Source organism: Neofelis nebulosa, chromosome 8 (genome assembly GCF_028018385.1).
Source record: "Neofelis nebulosa isolate mNeoNeb1 chromosome 8, mNeoNeb1.pri, whole genome shotgun sequence".
NCBI classification, from domain to species: Eukaryota; Metazoa; Chordata; class Mammalia; order Carnivora; family Felidae; genus Neofelis; species Neofelis nebulosa.
Window position 1 is genome coordinate 90,617,509 of NC_080789.1, and position 25,550 is coordinate 90,643,058.

Below are 25,550 nucleotides of genomic sequence, written 5' to 3' on the forward strand. Positions count from 1 at the left end.
AGCTCTGGTGAGCAGTTAGTGGAGCAAAGCCGTGAGTGACAATGTTGAAGAGGTAGGCAGAACCAAATTACAAGGAAGTGAACTTTGTCTTAGAATCAAAGGCAAGCAGGAGAAGATTGAAGTCTTAGGAGTCACACCATCCCCTATGTGTTTTTGAAGGATGTCTTTGATAGCAGTGCAAAGGTGAGACTTCCTGTAGGGACATGAGGAAGGCTCATGGTAGAGAGCATGGAGCCACAGTGAACTGTGTAGACTCAGCAGGCACCTAAGATAGACAATGAAATGAACCTAGAACCTGTATGTCCCAGGTGAAGGAGAGCGAGGACGTGCATCCAGGGCAGGCTACCAGACGGCTATACAGAGTGTGTACTGTCCTGGCACGTCTGCAGTGGTGCCGCTGGTCTGCATGGCTTCTTTTTACTGTCTTCTGACTCGTAACCTGAGTTGGAGGATTCTGCTTGCTAGAGCCAAGATGCAAGGTCTTGGAAAGAGGATGGGAAGCAGATCTTACTTACCCTTTTGTTAGACTTGTATGGTTGGGGAATAACCTCAGCTAAAAAAGGGATGGACAGGGCCCCTGGGTGGCTCAGTAGGTGAAGCTTCTGACTTCAGCTCAGCTCGTGAAACCATGGTTTGCGCACAGCATCAGGCTCTCTGCTGTTGGTTTGGAGCATGCTTCGGACCTCTATCCCTCTCTCTTTGCCCCTCTCCCTCTCACGCTTTCTCAAAAGTAAAAATTAAAAAAAAAAAAAAGTAAAAAGGGATAAGCAATTAACTCAGCAGTCAGGTGACTCTCCAAATCCTTCTTAAAAAATACAATCTACCATCTTGTGTAGAAACACCATGACAGGAATATCAGCACCTGCAACTGACTCAAAAAAGCTGTTGGCTATTTGGAAATACAGATTCTGATATATTTCTTGGTTAACCTCTTTGGGCTGGCCACCAGTACCCAAAGTGTTTTGAGGTATACTTCAGCTCATCTCTTCAAACTGTCTCTAGGTATCTTAGGTCCTTTTGTTTGCTTGTTTTTTAACTGTAGATTGTGTCTGAAATAAATTCAGTGGGGCTGAACCACAGTTAACAGAATAGAATAGACTTGAATAGAATAGAAGAGATGCAATATAAGTAAGTGGGAAACATAATGAAACAATTATGTGTGTATATTGTGTGTTGGGTGTCATATAAAATATATTTCTTCCTGTGAGTATTGTTAACAGGGTTTAAATTTGAATGACCTACTTTGCTAGCCTCTATTCTTTCAAACTATTGGATGGTTTTTGTTGTTCAAGGGGACAAGACCTCAGCACACAGCAAAAGTAGTTCTAATTCTCTCACTCTCATTGTGTTAGCCACCTGCTCAAACTTTGATAAGGACTGGGAAGTTCTGAGTCGAGTCATAAAGTTTAGCATCACCGTCTCTTTGGAAAGAGTATAGAGGGTTTTTCTTCCACCAAAATCCAGTAATAAATAATTAATGCTGGGGCGAAGGTATGCTCCAAGAATGTCCATCATTATTAAAAACTTAAATGTCACTAAATTTATAATGCAGAAAAATCAGAAACAACTTTTCATATGAGTGGAGACATTTTAATCATTTAAAAATAATGTAGTAGGTGAATATTACTGAAATGGAATTATTTATTTTTCATACTATTTTTAAGTAAAAAATGGAAGTTTATAAAAGGGAACAAATAATATGATTAAATAAAAAATAAGAATATACATATGACAATAGAGTGAAAAGATATATACTAAGAAGTTACCTGGTTTTTAATTGAGTGATGAGATTATATATAGTTTTATTTTTTATTTTTTCTTATTTGATTTTCTCATTTATTTAAAATGAACATAAATTGCATGTATAACAACATAGTATGTTTAATTTTTAAAACTCAATTTCGGAAGTAACAAGATGATATTATGTTAAGGGTCTTTAGTGATCATTCATCTTTATCACTTTGTAGATAGGCAAAATTAAGATCCAGAAGAGTATAGATTTTACCAAAAGATAAACATCTTGTTTAGGGATGGATAAGGGATCATGATAGTTGGACATACATGATGTATTTATACATGAGTAGCTTCAAAATAAACTTTCTCTCAAGGAGTGTGTAACTTCTAAAATTGAGAGCTGATGAAGTTAATTATTATTAACTTCAGTAATTATAATTTTTAACTTGACAATGATTCTATTCTAGTTTGACTTTCAAAGGTAGTGGGCCATAGGCAATAAGCATTTCTCCTAATCCTGGTCACCATATTAGCAAGGGTAGTTGTGGGAACAGGATCTGCTTAATGAAAGAATAAAAGCCTTGGAGAAACACAAAACTGTGTTAAAAAATTCAAAGATGTCCAATGGTAAAGGGCATAAATTAGTTATGAATCTCAAGTGATTTAAATAGAATATATACATATATATAAGCTTATAAAAATATGTAAGTAGAAACATAAATAGAGAGAAACAAATGGACTGTGTGTGGTATGTGTGTGTGTTTGTGCATACGTGTGCATGAACTCTAAGTATAGACCTTATCTCAGTAAGGAAAACATTTGAAATAATCAGAACTATACCTGACGCTGTGGAGTACTCAACCCTATATATGCTATGTTTTGTCCTGTACATATATTTCTATGATAAAGTTGAGTTTATAAGGAGGCACAGAGATTAACAACAATAACTAACAATGAAATAGAATAACTATAACATACTATGATAAAAGTTATGTGAATGAGGTCTCTCTCAAAATACCTTATTGTACTGTACTCACCCTTCTTCTTGTGATGATGTGAGATAGTAATATGCCCACGTGATGAGATGAGATGAGATGAGGTGGATGATGCAGGTGTTGTGATGCAGTGTTAGGGTACTAGTGACTGTCTGGTGATTTGTCAGAAGTAGGATGATCTGCCTCGGACCTTGGTTGACTGTGGGTAACTGAGACTATGGAAAGCAAAACCACAAATAAGGGAGGACTGCTGTATTGGGAGGTAGCAGGTTCTCTTTCAGTGGAGACATGCAAACAGACATTGAAGGAATTTGAGGGAAGATGCTGTGGTGGTTAGGGTTGGCAGCTGAATTGAATAACTTTAAGGTCCCTTTCAATGCTGAGAATCTGTTGACTATTCAGCTGGGTTAATTTGGATGGCATTATGTCTCTTTATGTGACTTACATGTGATTCTGCCCTAATGTGAAAACCAAAGTAAAAAAAAGACAAAATGAAGAAAGATACAAGTTTGTTTTAAAAAATGGATGCATTTTATTTGGGATTTTTATATATTCTTACATCAAAGAAATTAATTTGGATGTGAAAAAATGAAATATATTATTTAATAATTTTTTTCTCAAGTGAATGCTTAGTATACATAAAATTGTCGAATAAAAATTATTAGTTTCTCAATAAGAGTGAATTGCACCGTCAAAGACCTGGATTTATTTTGATTTCCATGAATTGCAAATATTTTTGCCTAAACAATACATATCAGAAGTACTGAAACAATTCTAGGATTCTGTAACATAGAGAGGCATAGCCGTTTATTTCGTTTATCTGAAATCTCTCATGATGTTCTTATATTTTTTTAGCCCACGAGTTTGTTCTTCACACCAGGAAGTTCATTACCAGAATTTATCCCAAAGCAACAAGAACAGACTCCTCTAATTTTAATCCTCAAGAATTTTGGAATATAGGTTGTCAAATGGGTATGTTACACTGAGTTTTTGGCAAAAAGAAGATAATAAATTCATTTTATGAATTAATGAACGACTTATGAAAAGAACTTCCCAAGTAGATTTTTTGACCCTGGGTGTTTTGGGGTCAGGCAATAATGATGAATCATTGGTTTCAAGAGCTGAAGTTATTCCTAAATGGGTCAGAGAGGGTAAATCTAAGTGAGAATTAGGCACATGGAAGTTAAATTCATGAAGAGTTAGCATGGGAGAGGTAGGAAGAGAAAAAAGAAATAAAAATGGATGTCAGAGGACAGTGAATATCAAGTTCTTTGCTTGAAAGATTTGCTAAGGGCTTCTTTAAATCAAGTGACTTCTACCTTTTATACTTTACACCAGTTCTACATTCACAGTACTGAAAAGTGAATGAGATTGCATAGCTTTGTTATTTGTCTTTACCAGACTTTCCTTATTCCAAATTGATTAGCTGTTATCACACAGGCAGTAACCAGTCAGAAGGTACCAGGTGTAAAGCCCTCTGCTCCTGGATTGCAGCAAGGCTCATGGGTTTGTGGACAGAGGGGAAGAGTGGGGTTAGGATTGGTGGGTGAGGGGATGTTAGGGAGAGAGAGGATGGTATTACCAGCCTATATGGATGTATTTTTATTTTTATTTTTATTTTCTTATTACATTTTTTTTATTGTTTATTTATTTCTGAGAGAGAGAGATAGACAGAGTGAGAGCTGGGGAAGGGCAGAGAGAGAGGGAGACAGAATCCGAAGCGGGCTCCAGGCTCTGAGCTATCAGCACAGAGCCCAATGTGGGGCTCAAACCCACAAACTGTGAGATCATGACCTGAGCCGAAGTCAGACGCATAACCGACTGAGCCACCTAGGTGCCCTGGGTGTATTTTCATATTTTAACAGCAATTATTGCTCTGCCTGTTTTTCCCTTTCTCTTTAAGTGATAACAGTATCCCTTTGGACCTGAAAGTTTATAAAATATTTGGTGTCTTTTCTTCTGGCACCTAGTGTGCCTATTTTCTCTATTCTTGTATTCCCTGAGTGTCATCTGATCTGTACATTGCTATTCTATAATTTATATTGTATGCCAGCTTGATTTTTAAATCAAAGTTATAATTTAAAAATTAAACTTTGAAACTCACCTTTGTAAATTAATATACACATGGCAGGAAGAAATGCTTAAAAATCAGGAATTATTCTGGCTAATGATGCTTGCTCTTAAAATGTTTAGAGATCTAAAATCCATGATTAGGTTTCAGTATATCTTTTAACTGTGTTTATTTAATTGTACCCTCTAATTCCTGACAATATCAAAATACTTTTTGCTCACAGTGGCCTTAAATTTCCAGACACCTGGTCTGCCTATGGATCTTCAAAATGGGAAATTTTTGGATAATGGTGGTTCTGGATATATTTTGAAACCACAGTTCCTAAGAGATATTAAAACACAGTTTAATCCGAATAAACCACCAAACCAGAGTGATCCAGTTACACTTACAATAAGGGTAAGATTAATAGCTTTTACTTTTTATGGTTATTGTATAAGCTGGAGAGTATGCATTAATATTTTGAGTTCTACTAATTTCCTTTAATGTCCTTTAAATTTCAGTTGATCTTTTTAGATATTAAAAAGGAGTGGTATTTCAGCACCATTCTGTATCTGAAAATCTTTCTGTTGACTTCTGGCATGAATGATTATCCTGCTTGTGAATAGAAATATTGACGCTGAAAGCTTCTCCTCGCCAAAGTTTTTTTATTCCATCGTCTTTAGGCATTTAATAATGTGACAGAGAAGTCTGAGTTCAGCCCACTAGTTACCCTGTGGATACGCTACTCTCTTCCTCCTTAACTTCACAGAATTTTACTAAAAGATTTTAGGAGCACCTTGCTTTTCATTAATCTCCAGATTTAGACTTCCACAGCTCAGAAGTTTTGCCCCTTGTCTCTGAATAGTGTTTGGTTAGTACTTAGAAACCAAAAGTATCCATACGCTGTTCATGAGTATCTGCCTGCATGTGTACTAATTCCTGTCAACTCAATCACTTTTTTTTTTTCTGCCTTTGATTTTCCTCCATATCTGATTTTATTCTTTACTGATTCTAATGTAGATGTGAATTTTTCTTCTGCATCATCGGTTTCTTCCCCTCTAATTTTTATTTACCTCACACTGCTTCCTTTTTATTTCTGTCTGTATCCTAGCCAGCACCCTTTCCCCCTGACTCCTGTCTTGTTATTTCATCTTTTGTTTTATTATATAGTCTGTGTCGTTTTATTGGGAGTAAAAGTAGTTGTCTAAAATTTATTGTTTCCATTAGTATAGACTTTTTTGAAAACTTTCTTATTCTTCTATAACCAAAGTGCTATATTTATTTCCTTTTTTAAATGTCACTGAATCATCTGAAAAGCCCCTAGCTTTTTCTGTCCATTTAGGTATAAGCAATTCTATTTTAGATTGTATCTGCACCTGTGGTTTGCAACAAATTGGGTGGGTAGGGCTCTTTAGTTCCTGTCTTTAATTAACTAGTTGCTCCTAGAACCATATGAATCATCTCAGGTTCTTTTTTTTTAAGTTTATTTTATTTATTTTGAGAGAGAGCGCGCACACATGTGTGCTCAGTGGGGGAGGAGCAGAGAGAGAATCCCAACCAAGCTTGGTGCTGTCAGCACAGAGCCCAATGCAGGGATCGATCTCATGAACCATGAGATCATGACCTGAGCTGAAATCAAGAGTAGGACCCTTAATCAACTGAGCCACCTAGCGCTACCCCCCACCTCATCAGGTTTTTTGTGTCTCCTGTTCTCACTCGGGAGTGTGTTGGCTGTGCTGGCTGATGAGAGCTTGCCTTCTCTGGTTCCCTGGCTGTCAGAGTGCAGGAAATGCTATCACCCAGAAGGCATGCCCCCATAAGTCTTCCTCCCTTGGCTCCTTCCTCTACGGTCCTGATGTCACAGGGCTTGGGGGACTATTTTCATCCACTTCAGGCCCTAGCCTTTTTGTCCCAGCTGAGAATGGAAACTTAAGTGATGTTGCCGTTTTCCAGAGATGGAGGTGGAAAGAGAGTATAGCAAAATTGAATGAGACAGAAATGATCCTGGCCACTGCAGCAGATAGTGGCAGCAAATATATATATACAGTAGCTATATATAGACTATATAGTAGTATAGTGCCAAAGTATGTAGTTGACTTTTTTCTTGGTTGTTAGGGATTCTGAGGCTCTAAAGTAAGGGCATACGGTAGCTAGGTAGAAACTGACTTCAGCACCGATGCAGCCCCAAATCAATTAGTTGGCACTCTTTCTAGGATCCAGCAAAATATTGTCCATTAAACTGCCTTTGCAAATATAACTTTGGCATTCTTTTTGTATTTTTTAATACAACAATCTAAAGGTTAGTAAATTTTTCTTTTACTTTTTCGTTATGGTGTTAGCTGGAAAGTATACATTAATATTTTAACTTCCGTTGATTTCCTTTAATGCCTTTCAAATTTCTGTTGATCTCTTCAGCCTCAATAGGTGGGCGGTATTTCAATCTCTTTCTACATCTGAACCAAGGTCTCCCTGTTGCCTTTTTGCATGAATGAAAAAATGCGAAAGTCTGCATTGTCCTAAACACCTAGTCTAGTAATTGTCATTGCTGTTCCAGTGAGAAAAAGGGATGAATCAGCCGCTTTGTGATCTATTCCTCACAAATCTGCTTACTGTGCTGGGGCTTTCCTATCTCTTCCTACCTGTCTCCGTCTCAAATGATTCTTTCTTGTTCACATTTGTGGGCTCCTCTTCCTCTACCCAGCTCTGAAATATTTATATTGCTAAGGCTTTTTTTTAATTCTCATCTCAAACTATTCTCCTTGTGTCCTTTTATACACATTCATGGTTTCAACTGCCAACAATGCCCAAATCTTTAATCTGACTTCATTTCTGGAATAAAGGAATATTTTAAATACCTTAATTAGCATCCTTACCTGTTTAATCCCTGTTCTGTCAAACTTAAAAGTATTAAAGGCTGAACACCCCTGCCTGGTCCAATCTTATTTTCTTTAAAGGTCAATGAACTTAGTCGAATTCATTGTGTCAGTTAACTCAGCCTACAAAATTGGGAACCATTCCTCTCTTTCCACATCTTTATCAATTACTGTGTTCAATCCATCTCTAAATTTCACTGATCCTACTTCGAAATATCTTCCTTATCCAATCTCTTGGTCTGATGCCATATGCTACTTTTTTTTTTTTTTTTTTTTTTAAGAATTTGTTACCTGTCATCACATTTATTCCTTTGACCTTCTAAGGGGTTTTCACTTAGCCTGTCTCAGTCCTCCTGACCCATCTTCCACAAGTGGCCCAGAGAGATTGTGCTCCGTACTAATCTCATCATGCCTACTTAATATTTCTTTATGCTTCCTGCTTGCTTTCTTAGTTGGGGCTTAGCCTAATTCTCCAGCCCCACTTCTCACCACTTCCAGTCTTGTAGCTTTTTCTGTAACCATATGGAAGCCTTTTCTGTCCACGTGCTACCTGCATGCATTGCTTATGCTTTTTCCTTTGGCTGGATTATTCTTCCAGCTTTCACCTGCCTGTTGCATTCACACTTATTTTTCAAGATTTACAGGGTCACTTATTTTTGGAAGTTCTTTTCCTCCACTAAATTAGTTACGCTTCTTTTTGTAGTTTTGTTTTTCCATAACACCCTATACATGCATATACTAGCCACTGTATTATACAGGCATATGTCAGAGATATTGCAGGTTTCATTCTAGACAACCACAATAAAGTGAATATCACAATAAAGCAAGTCAAATGAATCTTTTGGTCTCTCAGAACATATGAAAGTTATGTTTCTACTATACTATAGTCTATTAAGTGTGCAGTAGTATTCTGTCTAAAAAAATGTACGTACCTTAATTAAAAATACTTTGTTGCTAACAAATGCTAACCATCATCTGAGCTTTCAGCAAGTCATAATCTTTTTGCTGGTGGAGGGTCTTGCCTCAATGTTGATGGCTGTTGACTGATCAGGGTGGCAGTTGCTGGAGATTTGGGTAGTGTGGTACTGTTCCATCAGCTAAGTTGATGTAATATTCTAAATCCTTTGTTGTCATTTCAACAATCATCACAGCATCTTCCCCAGGATGAAACTTATCTGTTCAAGTTTTATCATGAGATTGGAGTAATTCAATCACATCTTCAGGCTCCACTGCTGATTGTAATTCTCTTGCTGTCTCCACCACATCTGCAGTTGGAACACACACACATTTATTAGTTTGCTGATTTAGTTGGGCATGGTTTGTGGCACCCCCAAATAATTACCATAGTAATATCAAAGATCACCGAACACAGATCACTATAATAATATAATAATAATAAAAACGTTTAAAAGTGAGAATTACCAAAATGTGACACAGAAGCATGAAGTGAGCAAATGCTGTTGGAAAACTGGTGCCAATAGACTTGCTCGATGCAGAATTGCCACAAGCCTTCAATTTGTAAAAAATGCAATATCTGCAAAATGGAATAAAATGAAGCTCAATAAAACAAGGTACCCCTGTAATTGTTTATTTACTTGTACTTGTCTTTCTTCCCCACTTGTCTGAAGGCCCTGTAAGGATAAGGACTGTTTCGTGCAAGTCTTATCCCTACTGCCTGGCACAAAGTATATGTTCAATATATGCAAATTAATTGAATGAATGACTTCTTTTTCAAGTTAAGAATAGTAAAGAGAACATATGTGCTCTTTGATTGAGAAAGAGAAGATGGAAGATGGCTAGTATGCATGGATGTTTACAAATGCCACCTGTTTGCTTCTGAAGGTTCTCATGTAGCGACATAAGTGGCATGATGTAAAATAGGCACGATTAATGATTTTCCCAGGAAACTGCTGCCATAGTCACATGGGTCTTTCTTGCTTGCTTTGATCATCGTAGAGAGCTTTGTGATTATAACTTGTGCAAATTGGGGAAGGCATGACTCAGGGTTCAAAAGGCATAGTTTTGCCATTTGCTTTATGTCCCCGATAAAGACATTTCAACATTTCTGGTTTAATCTTTGTCATCTCTCAAATTAAGAGTTTCAGATTAGGTCAACCCTTTTCGAATTTATAAAAACAATGCAACCATTTTCCAAGTTCAAAGTCTGATGCATAAGGCCAATAGATGAAAGCAGAGGTGCTCTTGTTGACCACTAAAGGTCTTCTGTTTGACATTTGTCTTCTGTGGTGGCCCCTGAAAGGGCTTCTGTGAATCAGAGTGTAAAAATTATTTGAATAATAGTTTCTAAATTCTCTGTCAGTTCTCATATTCAATTATTATTATTATTTTTAGTGAGATGATTTTTTTTTTTTTTTTTGGTGTGATGGGCACTAAAAGCTGAACTTTTCCATATTGGCAAGGGTCTATTACCTGCAGAGGGGATATTCAGCTGGTAGGCTCTCATGTCAGTGTGCTAGTTGTTTATGGGCAATGTTCTGTCTAGCTAACCTGGTGTCTAATTTATGCTGGTCGATCAATGCCCATTCCATACTAGTTGTTAAACATTTGCACAGTCACCCTGGTTTCCAGCTAATGTTTAAATGTGTGGATGTAGGAAAGGAAAAATTACACATTGGCACTTTTTCTGTTTCTTTTGTTTCTCTTCCTTCTTTCATTCCTTCTTTCATTCTTATTGAAACTTATTTATTTGTTCCTGTTTATTATAATCTTCAGAAATTAAAATTATGCCTCAATTTTTAGGTTAGTACATTTTACAAATGAATACACTTGAATAATTGTCTTTTGTTTGGACTTTGCTCCTTAAAGTAAGACAAAACTTAGCTTCAACAGTTAGTTTGACTAATAAAGGGTTAAATAAAACTATGATTAGTTTAAGTGTTCTGATACCCAGTTCTTAATATACATATGAAATCATTGATTTTGTCAGACTCAGGTTAGTTATGATAATATTGACAACAAGAGATAATATAAGATTTTGTGATAAATTATCCAAACATATAAATTATACTATCAAGAATGCTATCATAGGAAATTATGCAATGTTTTTTTCTTACATTTCAGAAGTAGTATTAATATTGTTTCTAATTTTTGGCTGTAGACAGACAATATGAATTTCAAAATAGTTCATGTTATCAGAGTAATTCAGCCTGATTTACAGTAGGCTGTGATTATAACAATACTTTTAAGCAATGGCTTTTAACAGCCATAACAAATACTTTATTTGATTTATTTTATTTTATTTTTTAACATCTATTGATTTTTTGAGAGAGAGAAAGAGCTCAAGCAGGAGAGGGGGAGAGAGAGAGGAGACAGAGGATCTGAAACAGACTCTGTGCTGACAGCACGGAGCCCGATATAGGGCTCAAACTCATGACCGTGAGATCATGACCTGAGCCAAAATCAAGAGTCAGACGCTTAACTGACTGAGCCATCCAGGCACCCCCAAAACATATACTTTAAAAATAAAAATATATGTTGAACTATGAAACTCAGTGTGAATTCTACTATAATTATATAGTGAAATTAGAATAATGTAGACATATTCCTAGTATTTACCTATTGACGCTTGAGGATAAAAGGGTTAAAGTTTAAAATATACACTATATTCCACTCTTAATTTTTTTGTGGGAACTGAGAGTCTATAATCTCTTCTGAAATACATGTTTTATTTTCAAATTACATGACCATACAGTTTGATATCCTGCTAAATTTCTGTGTTCAAATACTTTTGTGCAGCTCATCAGTGGTATCCAGTTACCTCCCAGTAATCATTCATCATCTAACAAAGCTGACGCATTAGTGATTCTAGAACTTTTTGGTGTTCCAAATGATCAAACGAAACAGCAGACTCGTGTCATTAAAAGAAATGGTGAGCTCCTAACATATTTTATTGAACTTCTACTGGATTTCTTGCTGGAAAGCTTATAATTTGTCTATTGATAGAGTTTTGATGCATATTTATTATTCATAAGGCAAGGGCTTTGCATTAGGTTTAAGGTGACCAAAGTGTTATATACAGCAAAAACAATCTGATAATGATTCAATGTATTTCAGATTACAGATACAAAAATTTATCTGGTCTGAAAATTGCTGCTTTTTTTTTTTAAGTTTATTTATTTATTTTGAGAGAGAGTGTGAGCAGGGTAGGAACAAAGAGAGAGAGGGAGAATCCCAGGCAAACTCCATGCTATCAGTGCAGAGCCCGATGTGGGGCTTGAACCCACAAAAAAATGAGATCATGACCTCAGCTGAAATCAAGAGTTGGATGCTTAACCGACTGAGCCACCCAGGCACCCGAAATTACTGCTTTTTTACACTTTGACCTCCTTTTTATGTACCATATTGCTGAATTCAAGAGGCATTTTGATGGCTGCAAAGCTGCTTAGCTTCTAGACTTTGTGTAAAATAAAGAATGTACGATTGTTCTGATACAGCATGTTACCCATTTTTACTTCGCTGTTTGAATTATTTTAGATCAAAGGTCTGTGACTTCTGGCTCTGGCTAAAGATGCCATAGAAACCCACTCATACAATATTTGGATTCATAAGTCAGTCATTTTTGCCAGAAGGGAAATGTAGAAATGGAAGTGACTTGGGTAAGATTTTCAGTTCTGCAATCCTGTGATATTTTATGTAATACAGTACTGATGTTGTCACTTCTTGGTTGAGTTTGAAACCATTAAGGACATTACAGTGTAGATTCCTGGGATTGACCTTTAGTCAGGATCACCTTGGAGGAGACCTTGGAACTGATTCGTGAGTCTGTAATTTTCTTTGAGTGGGTATTCCCAAAGTATAGTGGGATTCATTTCAGAGTCTGAAAGTACGTACCAGATTAAATGGCACTGACAGAAAAACAGGTGCAGTTTTAACACTTTTTTTTTTCTTGGGTGGGTCATCTCCAGTAATATCCACCATCTGCCCCCTGCACTGACACCCCAAATACTCTTCCAGTGTGGCCCCTCATGCAAAGGGCATGGAAAAAAGATGTGGGGAGTTTTGGTTACTTCATCATAGGTCGTCGATGGGAAGGGATATTGGTGATGACCTGCCGCCTTATTTGTCGTTCCTCAGAGCTGAAGGCACATTACAATGGATTTGTCAAGAAATGGTAGCCGCTTATGTCAGGAAGCTTATAGTAACCTACCTCTTGTTCTCTTCATCCCCATACTTGAATCTTCATGGCAAGATACACAGAACATTTATTTATACAGCACACCCCTTATAATGTGTTTCTAGCTCCCATTAGAATTTAGATTACGTCCTGGGTTTTATGGAAATATTCCTGTGAAATTAAATTTGGTGTATCTAACATTACTGAGCCTGTTTTATTAGAAGTCTGATGCTAAGTATCAAAAAACTTAAGATCTCCACTTATTAAAGGTATTATTATTTATGTATGTCCCAACTAACTCTATTTTAGATAGTTTTCAGTTCAGTATGGGACATGAGATACAATAAAACTATCACGATAGAGTCATTAGTGTTTTTTTTTAAGTTTATTTCTTTATTTGAGTTAGAACGAGAGCGTGCAGGGAGGGGAAGAGGGAGAGAGAGAGCAGAAAGAGAGAGAGAGAGAGAGAGAATGAATTCCAAGCAGGATCTACACTGTCAGCCAGACACAGAGTTTGAACTCACGAACTGTGATATTATGACCTGAGTCAAACGCTTGACCGGCTGAGCCCCCAGGTGCCCCAAGTCATTAGTGTATTAAGGAAAGTACAGAGAATTGTAGTGGAAGGGGCACATTTGGAGATGGTTTTGGAGAATGAATCGGATTTTTTCCCCAGAGATTGTGGATGAAGCATTGTAGGCAAAAGGAATAATATGCACACTAAAACCTGGAGAAGACTAGCTTCAAACACGCTAGGTGAAAATACTGAAGTTTAAAATGGGTGAAGTACAGGGTACTTAAGAGGGATTAGTGTGAGATAAAATATAAAAGTTAGGTTGGGAATGGTCATGGAAAATCATGAGAGCCATGATGAGGTGTTAGGTACTTTCTTTTCTGTGTTGTATGTAGAAAATGAATAGAATTAAAACTCTTAAGCAGGGATATAACGCTAATATAGCTGAGCTTTAAGGAGATTATTTCTACAGATTAGGTAGGAAGACGTGTATGTGGGGGAAATGAGGAATACAAAATAGAGTCAGGATATGATTTCATGGCTAGAGGATGGGGAATTCAGGCCAAAGAAGGCACAGGCATCAGAAAAGCAATGGAGGACTTATGTGAGGAAGACTAGCGGGAGTAAAAGTCTAGAAAGCTGGACAAAGGAGGATACTAAGGTGGCTTAGCTGCTAGAGTAATTGTGGTGTAATAAGAGACATGAGAGTGGAAGGAAAAAGATCATATATGGGTAAGGTGTGGAAGCAATTCTTCAGTTTTGGTCATGCCAGAGAAAACTGTAACTATCAAATTTGGTGTCCTGATTTATTTCCCTTCTTTCCTCCTTCCCTTTCTTTCTTTCTTTCTTTCTTTCTTTCTTTCTTTCTTTCTTTCTTTCTTTCTTTCTTTCTTTCTTTCTTTCTTTCTTTCTTTCTCTTTCACAAATAAAAAGACCTTCTCATAGAATACATATGATATATGTGAGACAGAGAAAGGGAGACTGTTTATAGTGAATTAGGGTTGGAGGAGGAAGATAAGTCAGTATAAGAATTTTGTGCAGACATTTTGCAGTGTCTATAAAGAACTGACTCTTAGACCTGCTCCTGTACTCTATGGAGTTTTCTCTTTTCTTTTTTTTAAATTAACTTATTTATTTTGAGTTAGAGAGCATGAGTGGGGAAGGGGCAGAGAGAATGGGGGACAGAGGATCTGAGGCAGATTCTGTGCTGATAGTGGAGAACCCGATGTGGGACTCGAACTCATGAACCATGAGATCATGACCTGAGCCGAAATCAAGAGTTGAACACTTAACTGACCGAGCCACCCAGGTGTCCCAGAATTATTTCCTTTCTTAAGGCAAGGTAATACATTCATTATACCCGCGTGAGTCAATTGGTTTAATATTTTCATGGGCATAGACAGTATTCTGGATCACTCTCAGGTAAATGTGTGCTTGTTGACCACAGATGTACCACAGAAAACAAATTCTTTACCATTTGTGACAAATTAGTCACAAATTCTTTAATGCTTCTGGAAGGGTGACCTAAAGAGCAAAACCTATTGACATAGCAGGCATAGCATTACCTTTGTACATGAAAACAATATTATTTCACCCTGAACCTTTGGGTCTTTATTAAGTAGATTTTATATTTTATCTGGATGTGAATTTCTTTTTTAATTTTTATTTATTTTTGGGAGACAGAGAGACAGAGTGCAGACAGGGGAGGGGCAGAGACAGAGGGAGACACAGAATCTGAAGCAGGCTCCAGGCTCTGAGCTCCAAGCTGTCAGCACAGATCCTGATGCAGGGCTTGAGCCCACAAAGCATGGGATCATGACCTGGGCTGAAGTCGGACGCTTAACTGACTGAGCCACCCAGGGCCCCCGGATGTGAATTTGATTCCATTAAATTACACTTAAGAATTGGATGATTTGGGTCATATCGTGATGGATTTCTTATTTGGCAAGAAATTGTTGTTTGGGATGATTTATTTTGCTAGAGATCTAACTTACTCATCAACTTGGGACTTTAAAGTGAGCACTTAGTCAAAAGAAGGATCAAAGGCTGGCTTTGGAGCACTTAGCTCTTAGGCCAACAACTGTCTATGGGGTTCTTCCCATAATAGGAACTGCTATAGAAAAATTATGTTATTTCATGTATTTGTTACTGAAATGCCCAAACATAGCATTCATGTTGCCTAATGAAAAATTTCTGCTCTGAAATCAGACTCCATTTGTTTGAATTCCTGTCCTGCCACTTAATGACTATGTATGTGAAACCCTGAGGAAGTTGTGTAATATATTTCTGGCTCAGTTTTCTCATCTGTAAATATGGGTTGTAATAACCCTGATGGGTTTGTGGTAAGAATTAAATGACATTATCTACTTAAAGTTCTTATATTGCCCAGCAATACTAAAGACCCAATAGTTATTGCTACTGTCATAATTATTCCTTTCTCATTGGATGAGTGAAAAACTCAAGTGCTCTAAAACATAAGCTATTAACATTACTAAGTGTTGAAAAGAAAAATTTCAGAGAACAGCTATTATGTATTATTCCCTAAAGAACACGTCTATGATTCTTTGATTATATCTTCCTTTATCTTTCAGCTTTTAGTCCAAGATGGAATGAAACGTTCACATTTATTATTCAAGTGCCAGAATTGGCATTGATGCGTTTTGTTGTTGAAAGTCAAGGTTTAATAACTGGAAATGAATTTCTTGGCCAATATACTTTACCAGTTTTAAGCATGAACAAAGGTAATATTCCTAAAAGTAACAGGATTGTGATACCAATTATAATTTAAATTTACCAAAGACACACATTGATATACCAAATAGCTCTATTCATGAGAGTCAGATGTAAAGGAAATTTTATGAATTGACACACATTTTCTCTCAGTGGAATTATAGAAATGTGTTTTCACATGGAAGGTGGGGTTGTGGTTTGGGATTGCTGGGAAGACAAATTAGACCAACTTGGTATGTATGAGCATTTCTTTACATGGATCATCGCTCTTTTGTTTCAATTAAGAGTAGTCATGACTACCACAAAGAAATAAAGGATGGGAATTAAAGAGAAGGGACAAGCAGTGACTCATTCTTCTACCCAAGGAGAGACTGGGAACCCAAGACAATCCCTTCTTGACTCTTTTCAGGGCTGCCTTTATGTCGTAGTCAGCTTGCTGGGGTGATTTATACTCTGCCCCCAATTACCTCGTCCCAACGTGTTTGTGTTTACTTCTCTAACACCATCTGAGCTGTACCTTGGAAACAGAGTCTGAAGCAGAAGGGTGGTGGCTAATTTAGCACACTGCACTTTGAGAGAGAAGAAGTGTGAGCTGTGTGTTCAGCGTTAGGCAGTAAGAAGTCAAAATAGAAGCTTCAAATATTTTATAGTTTGTGGGGAATTAACACGCAAGATGAATATAACTATGCTGTCATAGTTTTTACCTATGCTTAGTAAAGATAATGTTCTTTCTCAGCAGCTCTATCGGGAACACTGCTAATTTATCTTTATTGTTCTAATTAGCTCTGATTCCTTTTGCAGGTTACCGTCGTGTTCCTCTGTTTTCCAGAATGGGCGAGAGTCTTGAGCCTGCCTCACTGTTTATTTACGTTTGGTACGTCAGATAGCAATTAATAGCACCTGACATATCATTAGCTATACATCGTAATAAAACAGCCAAAATGAATGTCTATATCTTTTTTTTTAACATGAAGCAAAATAATTATTTGCAAAAACAGAAATATTGAGCAAGTTCACCTGTAACGCGCAAAATAGAATGGTGGAAAAAGGAGAACCAAATCTTCAGAGGTTCGCAACACTGTGGCATTCTTGTCAGCCAGATTTTCCTGTTCCTCTATTGCTGAAGCTGCTCTTGCCACCTGCTTGTATCATTTTAAATTGGTAGAACTTACAAGCTCTTAAAATATGTCTGATTATATAAGATATGTTGGCAAATATTTATCAGTAAAAAGAAATGTGAAATCTAAGAGTGTTTTAACTTCTTGACACCCACTACTGCAAGTGGTAGTGAAAAGGAATTAGATTCCCAGGTGCTTTGTGCCCTTTTATATCCTAGACAGTAATTAGCCCCTGCCTTCTCGAGCTAGTTCTTAGATGCTGTGCATTGGATTTGGTACCCTGTAATTACACAGACATTTTTATGAGTGTATATGAAATTGATTTGCAGTCAAATGGAATTCAATCTCCATACCTGTAAAAGAGATCTACTACGTGGGCTTCTAGGCTTGCATCTCTGAATTAACCCACAATGTTTCTGAATCTGTGCTAAATGTACTTTGAAGGTTGTCTCTTGGTCAGAGATGGGATTCCTGTGCTATTTCATAGGCTGGGCTTCTCACCATCAGCAGGATTTTGATTTACTAAATGATATATGGAGAATAATACAGTTTCTTATGAACTCTTCTTCAAAAAACAGGCATATTAATACTTATCCTACTGCATTGTTGCATGGAGTGAGGCGAAAGTACCTGGCACAATTTTTGACTGATTAGGGGACCCTGATAGGTATTTGTTGAAATTAAATCTGAACTTATAACTAAAATCACAAATGATGGTTTGAGGTGTTTACTAATGTATTATCTCTTGCTGGCTAGAAAAATAAAAAATAACCCATTTACCATATTTTACTACTATGACTTACCCTCAAAACCAAATATTTAAAATAATAATGCCACTGGGAATTCAAATACTGAAGCCATAAGTAGTAAGAACTGTCCCAGTACATCATCATCAAGATGCTCTCTTATACAGTTTCTAGATTTAAGAGTGGGGTACACTCTTCCCCATAGGGGGGCACAGCCACTTCCCAGAGGGATGCTTTTTATTTTGCTAGATAAGAAAAAGATCTTGTTTAAAACACCTATTGTTCAGAACATTAGCAGGTGAGATATTCAGCCCATTGGCCCAAGGCTTTAACCTTTTCTAAACTCCTAAAGCCTTTTGAAGATCTGGAATTCCATGAGATTTAAAGACTGATCAGGTGAGTTAGGCAAGAGTTCACTAATTCTACAGCAGTATAAACTTCTATTTCTTGTTTATACCACCAAGATTTGAAATGAGGGAGAAAAAAAGATATATGTATTTTTTTTCTCACTTTTTCTTCAGGTACTAATTAAATTCAGCTCACTAACTTTGAAGACCAAATCCTTCATTTTCAATATCCCCACTCTACATCAGAAAGGCATTTTTGAGAGGAAGCATTTAGATTATTTTATTTCCTGTCCAAAAATCTTATAATACCCTTAAACATCTTTGGTTCCATTTTTTGTATACATTATTTATCATTTACTTTCCTTTTGAATTGTACTGGAATATTATTATTATTGTTCTTGTTACTACTACTATTATTATTATTATTATTATTAATTTTCTCACAATAGAAACTACCATAGAAACTCCAGAGCCAGGGAATGTTCTCACTTTAGAGAAAGTTGGGAATGATGTGAGAAGCCAGCTTTGACTCATCCTGTCTAGGCATAATTCACTTGCAGGAAAAAATAGTGTTGGTGGAGGGAAGGAAACAGAATGAAAGGGCTAAATGAGCCCTTGGGCTGTGGCAACAGATTACCTCTTAAATTCTTAGGGGAAATGTCAGTTCCTCAGAGAAGCTGTCTACAATCTTTTAGTCTAGGTCATGTTTTTTGGAGTACATTTCCATACAACTGACAAAATGATAGCCAGGAACTGCTGTGGCACTATCAGGTAGGCCCTGTCATTGGTAGGAGCTTACCTGACGCTTACATTTAGGCAATAGTGTTCTGTTGACCATGACCGACTTCACAGAACAACACCAGACAAGGACACTCTGTGACTACAATGGGTCAAGAAAAAAACAAGATTACTTTGTAGCCATGACTAAACACGTGAATATTGTCCAAAAACAAAAATGCCAAACATCTTCCTATCCTGGCTAACGTGAATGGCTGTTGATTCTTTACCAATTATACCTTTTGCCTTGATTTATTCTTTTTATCTTATGGATGAGATTTATTCCAATCATAGAATTGCCCCCAATTCTTGACAACATCCAATACAGAGGAGAGCCCTACTTCCTTGAAGCCCCCACAAACCATCTAACACAAGACTAAATCCAATATTAAGTGCTCTTCAATATCCTATCACTGAGTTGCTCCATGGTTCCCCATTTGTGCATCTCTCTCATTACAACAAGCATAAACCCAACTGTATGTGTTCCTGGTGATCTTTGGCTGGAGGGCATAGACATAAACTTGGCTTCTCCTTCTGTAACATGTACTGCCATATAGTGATCGGTGCGACAGGAAAGTTTTGTTATGTTGTTGATTGTGACATTTTCTCTTTTTTTAATGCTTGTGGTTGTTTAGGGCCTCAGATAGAAAACAGAAAGAGCACAATCTCCCCATTTAGACTTACTCTGACTTTTGTTTGAGAGATGGTGGCCACTGGAGGCCAATGATGCTGGTTGCTGAGGAGTGAAGTTGCTCTATCTCTTAAAGAAATGTGGAGAAGCTCCCTGGAGCCATAAAAAGAGGTCTTTATTGTAATTTTGGGTAGTACATTGTGCTTCTGAGGGATACAGACAATGCACCCAAGATAGTACCTCCAAAGGTTGCAGTTAAAACCTTTATGCAGGGGCGCCTGGGTGGCTCAGTCGGTTAAGCGGCCGACTTCAGCTCAGGTCACGATCTCGCGGTCCGTGAGTTCGAGCCCCGCGTCAGGCTCTGGGCTGATGGCTCAGAGCCTGGAGCCTGCTTCCGATTCTGTGTCTCCCTCGCTCTCTGCCCCTCCCCCGTTCATGCTCTGTCTCTCTCTGTCTCAAAAATAAATAAAAAAACGTTAAAAAAAATTAAAAAATAAAAACAAACCTTTATGCAAATTTCAAGGAATATTTGGGAGCCCCAGTGGTAAGAAGCTCACGTTGTGGATTGGTATACAGAGAATGGAATCACTTTCAGCGAAGGCTTTATGGACTTGAACAATGAACATTTTATTGGGACAATACATGAATTTCATTTTGCAGAAGTAATTAAGATTCCATAGTCTTGGTGCTATATAAACGTTTGTTAAATTGCATTTATTTCAAAGTAATAACCCCCTAGAAATATTTGCACCAACAAAAGATTCTTATGATGCATTTTTGATTCTTAGACCATGAATTTGAGGTCTCTGTATAACTAGAGCACACATTTTTACCAGCTATTAGAAATCTCTATTTCAAACATCAAAGCGATGGATTAAAGTGGTGTTTGAATTTATGATAGATTGGAATCTATGTGTCTTATATAGTTACACAACAGCCCAACACCTGGTGGTAGTTGGGGGAGAGTTGATGTTAAATGCCTTAACAACTTACACGTTTTCAGCAACACATGCCTTCTTTCTACTGTCCATGTGTAAACAGTTTAACTTTCACACTTCCAGTCCTCTTTCCTGTTCTTGTCCCAGGACAGTTACTTTTCTAACATGAGACATATCTGTAGCATCAGCAGTACCTAATATATGCTGATATTAAACATAAATTAACCTAAATCCTTTCAACAATCCTATATTTTACTGTTAACAAAACAACCCCAAAACATTAAACTTGTCCAAGGTCTATAGTAAATGCCAGAATCTAGGTTACTGGTCCAGGGCAGTCTGTGAAAAAAAAATAATGCATTGATTACATCACACAATATACAAAAATTAACTCAAAATGGATTATAGATCTAAATGTCAAACTATGAAATTAAAACAAAAACTATTAACCTTTTAGAAGAAAGAAGATAGAATATTCTTATAACTTTGGGGTAGGCAAGGGTTTGTTGGAACATTAAACCATGACATATAAAAGAGATGGTAAGTTGGACTTCACTTAAAAAGAAAAGAACTTTTGCTTTTTGAAATACAAAAATGAAAAGGCAATTTACAGAATGGGACAAAATATTTGTTTTAATTTTATTTTTATTTTTTTAAATTTACATCCAAGTTAGCATATAGTACAACAATGATTTCAGGAGTAGATTCCTTAGTGACCCTTACACATTTAGCCTATCCACCCTCCCACAACACCTCCAGTAACCCTCAGTTTGTGTTCCATATTTATGAGTCTCTTCTGTTTTGTCCCCCTCCCTGTTTTTATATTATTTTTGTTTCCCTTCCCTTATGTTCATCTGTTTTGTTTCTTAAAGTCCTCATATGAGTGAAGTCATATGATATTTGTCTTTCTCTGGCTAATTTCGCTTAGCATAATACCCTCTAGTTCCATCCATGTAGTTCGAAATGCCAAGATTTCATTCTTTTTGATTGCCAAGTAATACTCCATTGTATATATGTACCACCTCTTCTTTATCCATTCATCCATCGATGGACATTTGGGCTCTTTCCATACTTTGGCTACTGTTGATGGTGCTGCTATAAACATTGGGGTGCATGCGTCCCTTCAACACAGCACACCTATATCCCTTGGATAAATGCCTAGTAGTGCAATTGCTGGGTCATAGGGTAGTTCTATTTTTGGTATTTTGAGGAACCTCCATACTTTTTTCCAGAGTGGCTGTACCAGCTTGCATTCCCACCAACAATATAAAAGAGATCCTCTTTCTCCACGTCCTCACCAATATCTGTTGTTGCCTGAGTTGTTAATGTTAGCCATTCTGATGGGTGAGGAGATATCTCATTGTGATTTTGATTTGTATTTCCCTGATGATGAGTGAAGTTGAGCATTTTCATGTGTCAGTTGTCCATCTGGATGTCTTCTTTGGAGAAGTGTCTATTCATGTCTTTTGCCTGTTTCCATTAGGTATTCTTTCCTGCTTTGTCAAAGATTAGTTGGCCATATGTTTGTGGGTCCATTTGTGTGTTCTCTATTCTGTTCCATTGATCTGAGTGGCTGTTCTTGTGCCAGTACCATGCTGTCTTGATGATTACAGCTTTGTAGTATAGCTTGGAAGTCTGGGATTGTGATGCCTCCTGCTTTAGTTCTCTTTTTCAAGATTGCTTTCGCTATTCAGGTCTTTTGGTATTCTGGTTCCATACAAATTTTAGGATTATTTGTTCTAGCTCTGTGAAGAATGCTGGTGTTATTTTGATAGGGATTGCATTGAATATGTAGACTGCTTTGGGTAGTATCTACATTTTGGCAACATTTGTTCTTCCTATCCAGGAGCATGGAATCTTTTTCCATTTTTTTGTATCTTCTTCAATTTCTTTCATAAGCTTTCTATAGTTTTCAGTGTATAGATTTTTCACCTCTTTGGTTAGATTTATTCCTAGGTATTTTATGGGTTTTGGTGCAACTGTAAATGGGATCGATTCCTTGTTTCTCTTTCTGTTGCTTCATTGTTGGTGAATAGGAATGCAACCAATTTCTGTGCATTGATTTTATATCCTGCAACTTTGCTGAATTCATGGATCAGTTCTAGCAGTTTTTTGGTGGCATCTTTTGGGTTTTCCATATAGAGTATCATGTCATCTGTGAAGAGTGAAAGTTTCATCTCCTTCTGGCCAGTTTGGATACCTTTTATTTCTTTGTGTTGTCTGATTGCAGAGGCTAAGACTTCCAATACTATGTTGAATAACAGTGGTGAGAGTGGACATCCCTGCCTTGTTCCTGACCTTAGGGGGAAAGCTCTCAGTTTTTCCCTATTGAGGATGATATTAGCATTGGGTCATTCATATATGGCTTTTATGATCTCAAGGTATGCTCCTTCTATCCCTACTTTCTTGTGGGTTTTTATCAAGAAAGGATGCTGTATTTTGTCAAATGCTTTCTCTGCATCTATTGAGAGGATCATATGATTCTTGTCCTTTGTTTTATTGATGTGATGAATCACATTGATTGTTTTGCAGATATTGAACCAGCCCTGCATCCCAGGTATAAATCCCACTTGGTCGTGGTGAATAATTTTTTTAATGTATTGTTGGATCTAGTTGGCTAATATCTTGTTCAGGATTTTTGCATCCATGTTCATCAGGGAAATTGGTCTATAGTTCTCCTTTTTAGTGGGGTCTCTCTCTGGTTTTGGAATCAGGGTAATGCTGGATTCATGCTGGCTTCATAGAAAGAGTTTGGAAGTTTTCTTTCCATTTCTATTTTTTGGAACACCTTCAAGAGAATAGGTGTTAACTCTTCCTTAAATGTTTGGCAGAATTCCCCTGGAAAGCCATTTGGCCCTGGACTCTTGTTTTTTGGGAGATTTTTGATTACTGATTCAATTTCCTTACTGGTTATGGGCCTGTTCAAATTTTCTGTTTCTTCCTGTTTCTGTTTTGTTAGTGTATGTTTCTAGGAATTTGTCCATTTCTTCTAGATTTCCCATTTTATTGGCATATAATTGCTCATAATCTCTTAGTTTTTTTTTTATTTCTGCTGTGTTGGCTGTGTACTCTCCTCTTTCATTCTTGATTTTATTTGTTTGGGTCCTTTTTCTTTTTAAGAAACTTTTTAAAATGTTTTTTAATTTATTTTTGAGACAAAGCATGATTAGGGGTAGGAGCAGAGAGAGAAGGAGACACAGAATCTGAAGCAGGCTCCAGGTTCTGAGGTGTCAGCACAGAGCCCAATATGGGGCTCGAACTCACAGACCGTGAGATCATGACCTGAGCTGAAGCCGGATCCTTAACCGACTGAGCCACCCAGGCGCCCCCTTTCCTTTTTCTTTTTGATCAAACTGGCTAGTGGTTTATCAATTTTGTTAATTCTTTCAAAGAACCAGCTTCTAGTTTCATTGATCCGTTCTACAGGGTTTTTGTTTTTTTTTTTTTGGTTTTGATAGCATTAATTTCTGGTCTAATCTTTATTGTTTCCTGTCTTCTGCTGTTTTTGGGTTTTATTTGCTGTTCTTTTTCCAGCCCTTTAAGGTGTAAGATTAGGTTGTGTATCTGAGATCTTTCTTCCTTCTTTAGGAAGGCCTAGATTGCTATATGTGTGTGTGTGTGTGTGTGTGTGTGTGTGTGTATATATATATATATATATATATATATATATATATATATATATTGCTCTTATGACCGCCTTTGCGGTGTTCCAGAAGTTTTGGGTTGTGGTGTTATCATTTTCATCGGCTTCCATGAACTTTTAAATTTCTTCTTTAACTTCTTAGTTAGCCCATTCATTCTTTAGTAGGATGTTCTTTAGTCTCCAAGTATTTGTTGTTACCTTTCCAAATTTTTTCTTGTGGTTGATTTCGAGTTTCATAGCATTGTGGTCTGAAAATACACACGGTATGATCTCAATCTTTTTGTTGGCATATAATGGCCAGTATATGGTCTATACTGGAGAATGTTCCATGTGCACTGGAGAAGAATGTATATTCTGCTGCTTTAGGATGAAATGTTCTGAATATATCTGTTAAGTCCATCTGGTCCAGTGTGTCATTCAAAGCCATTGTTTCCTTATTGATTTTTTGATTAGATGATCTTTTCTTTGCTGTAAGTGAGGTGTTGAAGTCTCCTTCTATTATGGTATTACTATCAATGAGATTCCTTATGTTTGTGATTAATTGATTTATATACTTGGGTGCTCTAACATTTGACGCATAAATGTTTACAATTGTTAGGACTTCTTGGTGGATAGACCCCTTGATTATGATATAATGCCCTTCTGCATCTCTTGATACAGTCTTTATATTAAAGTCTAGATTGTCTGATACAAGTATGGCTACTCTGGCTTTCTTTTGTTGACCATTAGCACGATAGATGGTTCTCTATCTCCTTATTTTCAATCTGAAGGTGTGTTTAGGTCTACAGTGGGTCTCTTGTAAACAGCATATAGATGGATCTTGTTTTCTTATCCATTCTGTTACCCTATGTCTTTTGATTGGAGCATTGGGTCCATTGATGTTTAGACTGAATACTGAAAGATATTAATTTATTGCCATTATGATGCTTGTAGAATTGGAGTTTCTGATGGTGTTCTCTGGTCCTTTCTATCTTTGTTGCTTTTGGTCTTTTTTTAATTTTATTTTTATTTTTTTGTCCTTTCTCCCCTCAGGGAGTCCCCCTTAAAATTTCTTGCGGGACTGGTTTAGTGGTCACAAACTCCTTTAATTTTTGTTTGTCTGGGAAGCTTTTAACCTCTCCTATTTTGAATGATAGCCTTGCTGGATAAAGAATTCTTGGCTGCATATTTTTTCTGATTCAGCACACTGACTATATCCTGCCACTCCTTTCTGGCCTGCCAAGTTTCTGTGCCAGGTCTGCTGCAAACCTGATCTGTCTTCTCTTGTAGGTTAGAGGCTTTTTTTTTTTTTTTTCCCTTGCTGCTTTCTTGATTCTCTCC

General features: G+C 37.0%; 1 protein-coding gene across 12 annotated transcripts in view; it reads left to right on the plus strand.

Annotated features, from left to right (window-relative positions):
- The window catches only part of PLCZ1 (phospholipase C zeta 1), a 154,458-nt gene that overhangs the window by 33,311 nt on the left and 95,597 nt on the right, over window positions 1-25,550 (plus strand). For 9 of the 12 annotated variants that reach the window (XM_058743533.1, XM_058743530.1, XM_058743536.1 and 6 more), the window contains 5 exons: window positions 3,585-3,701; window positions 5,024-5,196; window positions 11,409-11,541; window positions 15,892-16,041; window positions 16,832-16,976. In XM_058743533.1, coding sequence (XP_058599516.1) covers window positions 3,585-3,701; window positions 5,024-5,196; window positions 11,409-11,541; window positions 15,892-16,041; window positions 16,832-16,917 — 659 coding nt within the window. In that variant the 3' untranslated portion in view covers window positions 16,918-16,976. Of the gene's footprint in view, window positions 1-3,584; window positions 3,702-5,023; window positions 5,197-11,408; window positions 11,542-12,146; window positions 12,269-15,891; window positions 16,042-16,831; window positions 16,977-25,550 lie in introns of those variants that run through there. The other 3 variants (XR_009265877.1, XM_058743532.1, XM_058743535.1) reach the window with 3 other exon arrangements.